This window comes from Mus pahari, chromosome 12 (assembly GCF_900095145.1).
Source record: "Mus pahari chromosome 12, PAHARI_EIJ_v1.1, whole genome shotgun sequence".
In the NCBI taxonomy this organism is placed as follows: domain Eukaryota; kingdom Metazoa; phylum Chordata; class Mammalia; order Rodentia; family Muridae; genus Mus; species Mus pahari.
The window spans coordinates 43,325,646-43,329,797 of NC_034601.1; the positions used below are offsets into that span (position 1 = coordinate 43,325,646).

The following is a 4,152-nucleotide window of genomic DNA, read 5'->3' on the forward strand; positions in this document are numbered from 1 at the left end:
TGAACCTGAGATTCTGGGTGTGTCTGAGTTCTTGGCAGTCAAGCTCCTCTGAGACACTCAAATACTAGTGTGACCCATCTGTGTTATCCTGGGATCCTGTTGTCCTAAGATCCTGGGCATGTTACAGTGCGTGGAAGTGGTGTCTCCTTTGAGGAACATCGAACATCTGGTCTGTTTGAAACCAAGGTAAACCTGAACTGATTAAAAAGAACCTGAGCCTCTGGTCAGGAAAGACTCTGATGTCCTTGTTCCTGTTGTCACACGCCTGTCACTATTGGATTGGAGCAGCTGTTGTGTTCCACTCACCAGTGATCCTAAGATCGCTTTGGCAGTCCACTAGGGATCGTGGGGGTGTCCACTGAATCTGCGCCCTAGGTGACCTGGTGCTGGCACAGACCGAAAGAGATTTGTGCCCCTGGTCAGGCTGGTTCTCTGCTTCCCTAGTGCTGTCTCTGGTCCCGTGCGTGATTGGATTGGAGCAGAAGTTGTGTTCTACTCACCAGTGATCCTAAGTCCGCTAGGGACCATGGGGGTGTCTGCCAATTCCACGCACTCCAGACTGTTTTCTTTAAGGCCATGTAGCCTATGAATTTCACCAATGTCTTTTAACAAGAGCCATTCTGAGCGACCTTTAAGTGGTGCTTCAGTGTGGTTCAATATGTATCTGCAAGAAGTAGATTCTTTCATTTAACATTCAACTATTTATTTGAAAGCTGCAATTTATATTTTTACATTGATCTAAATGCACTTCTGTCTTCTAAGCAGAGTATTTTGTCCATGATGGAATGACTTCAACAGTGTTTTCTACCCTCTCTTATTCTTTGTCTCCTCTTTTCTTCTCTCCCTTATTGACATCTTTCCTTTTTTGTGACCAGATGCTGATAAAGCTGCTTTCCTCATGGGCATTAACACTTCTGAGTTGTTAAAAGGCCTAATATATCCTAGAATCAAAGTTGGTAATGAATATGTTACCAGAAGTCAAAACCTACAACAGGTAAGGTAAGATTTGAGGGCACTGTGATTGTGTGACCATGCACTTATTTTACACATATAATATTTACATGTTTTCAACTGACAATGTTAGCAATAACAGTTTCTGTGAAAGTAGTGAAGGGGGCTACTATGATGAGTACTTCAAATGTTCTTAGGAAAGATGTTACAGTGGTAAGGGACTATGCTGAGTATTTTGACAATTCTCCCTTAGGTAACACTTTACTTGTTATTTATATATTGCTTGTCCAGCTAAGAAACTTTCAGAACTGTAGAGTATTGACATGAGTCATATGGAGCCGAAATACCTTATATTTCCACTTTCTTATTCTAATTGACATGCGGTTACATTAGTGGAGAAGGGGTTTCAGTGTGTATGTTGAAGATAACATTAGAAGTTGGAAGCATACATGAAAGACAGAAGTCTATGTTGATTTTGTTTGGTATAAATGGCAAATGTTCTGACAATTGCTGTATTTAGGCTTTTCCTCATGCACCAGGGGCAATTTAAGTATAACAGCACATTTAAGAATAATTTATGTCTGTTCTATACATTAGTCAGTATCAGACAGGATATGCTGTAGATATGCATATACTCCAAAATCTCAGTGGGAACAAAATTTTGTTCTCTTACCCAAACCAAGTTTAGTACCTATTGTAAGAAATCATTGCATTATGTTCTTATGTAATTTTGAACCCACAGCCTGTGACATTGTGGACAGGGAAAAAAAGGCATTTGTGAAGGGAAGTTCTCCCGCATCAACTTTGGGCAGTGGTATTAGTACATTCCTTCATGTCCATTGATGAGAATTTGTCAGATTGTATCCTCACTATAGGAGAGGTGATGAATGTGGTTCTTCTAGAAAGAGAAATGTTATAGTAAAGTCATAACCTTGTCTCTGTCACCCATAACATTCACATATACACAAATGTACACATACACACATAAGCACACATATATACACATATACACATGCTTACACACATGCATACACACTCTCACACACATACCTGCATACATGCATACATATATGCACACATACATGCACATGCATATATACACTCATACATATTCACACACACACATCCTAGTATTAGACATTTTTGATACTTAGGAGTCACTCAGGTGGCAGGGGTTAGGAATCAGGATTCAAGATCATCTTTGGATGAATTAGTTTGAGGCTATCCCCCTGACCCCCCAAAAGCAAAATACAAAAACAATAACAAAAAATACACTACATATAGTTGATAGACTGGATATGTGAAGGCTAGAGCAGGCTTGAACATCATTGGAATTACCTTCTGCCTCACTGACAAAATTAGGACAGTGTCAGAGTTTACAAGGGGGTAAGGAAAATGTTTCATCTACTTTACACTACTAATACCATCTTTAAACTTAAGTCCAATAGTGAAAATGATGGTTTTGTAACTGACTGTTTAACTGGAGATGTACCTCAGTAATAGAATAGTTGCCTAGCATAGATTTAATTGTCAGTGCCAATACACACATATGCGCACACACACACACACACACACACACACACACACACACACACAAACCCCGACATAAACACACATATGCGCACACACACACACACACACACACACACACACACACACACACACACACACACACACACACACACACACACAAACACAAACAAAAACATATGCGCACACACACACACACACACACACACACACACACACACACACACACACAGAGAGAGAGAGAGAGAGAGAGAGAGAGAGACAGAGACAGAGACAGAGACAGAGACAGAGACAGAGAGAGACAGAGAGAGACAGAGAGAGAGAGACAGAGACAGAGACACAGAGACAGAGAGAGACACAGAGACAGAGAGACAAAGAGAGTCAGAGAGAGATGTTTATTTTTTCTAGTCTTATACTACTCATTAGTAAGCAGACCAGGAATTTTATGACATTTTATTTAAGAAAACATTTAAGGTAACCTTGGTGACCTTTAAGGCCATGGATTATGTCCAGCATTTAGCATAGTGCTCTGTAAACTGGCAGGTACTCTATAAGTGTTAAAATAATTAACTTGGGTAGAAGTTGAGTCATACAATCAGAAGTATTTGAGCTACTTCCTAGCATTAGGATTAGACGTGTTTGTCAGTGTCATTGTTTCTTAGATATCCACCATAACATGAGTGGATGATATGCAGTGACTATAGATTAGGTCTTTCTTCTTATATAACTAATGAGCCTGTATGAAGACTGTAATGACATAGCCACCTCTTAAAATAGTGTACTACAGGGGATTAATTTGCAACTCAGGTTTTACTTTAATAGAACTAGTTAAGAAAGCTAGTATGTGATTTTTCAAAATTAAAAACAAACTACATCTTTGAGACAGTAAAAGAGAATTTTCTTAGCCTCACCATGACAGGAAAATCTATGCCAAGATGATTTTTCCCTGAGGTCATTCTTGATCTACAAAGGTGAGGAACACACTGAGAATGAAAATAATAAAACAGTTGGAAGTCATAATTTTCCAGAGTCTCTAAGAGTAATATTGGGATGGAACTGCTGGAAAGGTAGGTGGTTGCTAGTAGTCATTCATTTTATCAACCAGCAGCATTAGCAATGGCCAAGCATGTTTTAGGTATTATAAATGTTTAATATTAAATATTAACACTTTAGAAACTTTATTGGACACAGTTCATTAAAAAAAGAAATAGTCTAATATTTATTAGACAATGAGGGAGACTTTCTTCAGGATTGTTGTAATAAAGATGTTGCAGCAGGAAGGTGACTTTGGACACAAGCCATGGTAAGTACGAATTTATAGGTCAAGAATGGGGAAAGAGGACACATTTCTAAGAGATGATATCATGGAAAAGGGACCATAGTTGAACTGAATTAACAGACTTCTTGCTAAGTGCCGGTTATAAATTTATACATGACATGAGGAAAAGACACATCAGGTATTAAGGGCAGTTATGTTCCCATTAAATGACATAAAAGAATTTTATAGCAACTGGCTGGGGTGAATGTGGGAATAGTATTATTCTTCAGACTCAGTATATTGGGGGCAGGGCCTGGGTCCTGACTACTTCTTCTTCTTCTTCTTCTTCTTCTTCTTCTTCTTCTTCTTCTTCTTCTTCTTCTTCTTCTTCTTCTTCTTCTTCTTCTTCTTCT

At 38.8% G+C, this 4,152-nt stretch overlaps 1 protein-coding gene across 1 annotated transcript in view; it reads left to right on the top strand.

Moving 5' to 3' along the window:
- Positions 1 to 4,152, top strand: part of Myh15 (myosin heavy chain 15) — a 148,018-nt gene that overhangs the window by 40,381 nt on the left and 103,485 nt on the right. The window contains exon 12 of the mRNA XM_021209387.2: positions 876 to 994. Coding sequence (XP_021065046.1) covers positions 876 to 994 — 119 coding nt within the window. The remainder of the gene's footprint in view (positions 1 to 875; positions 995 to 4,152) is intronic.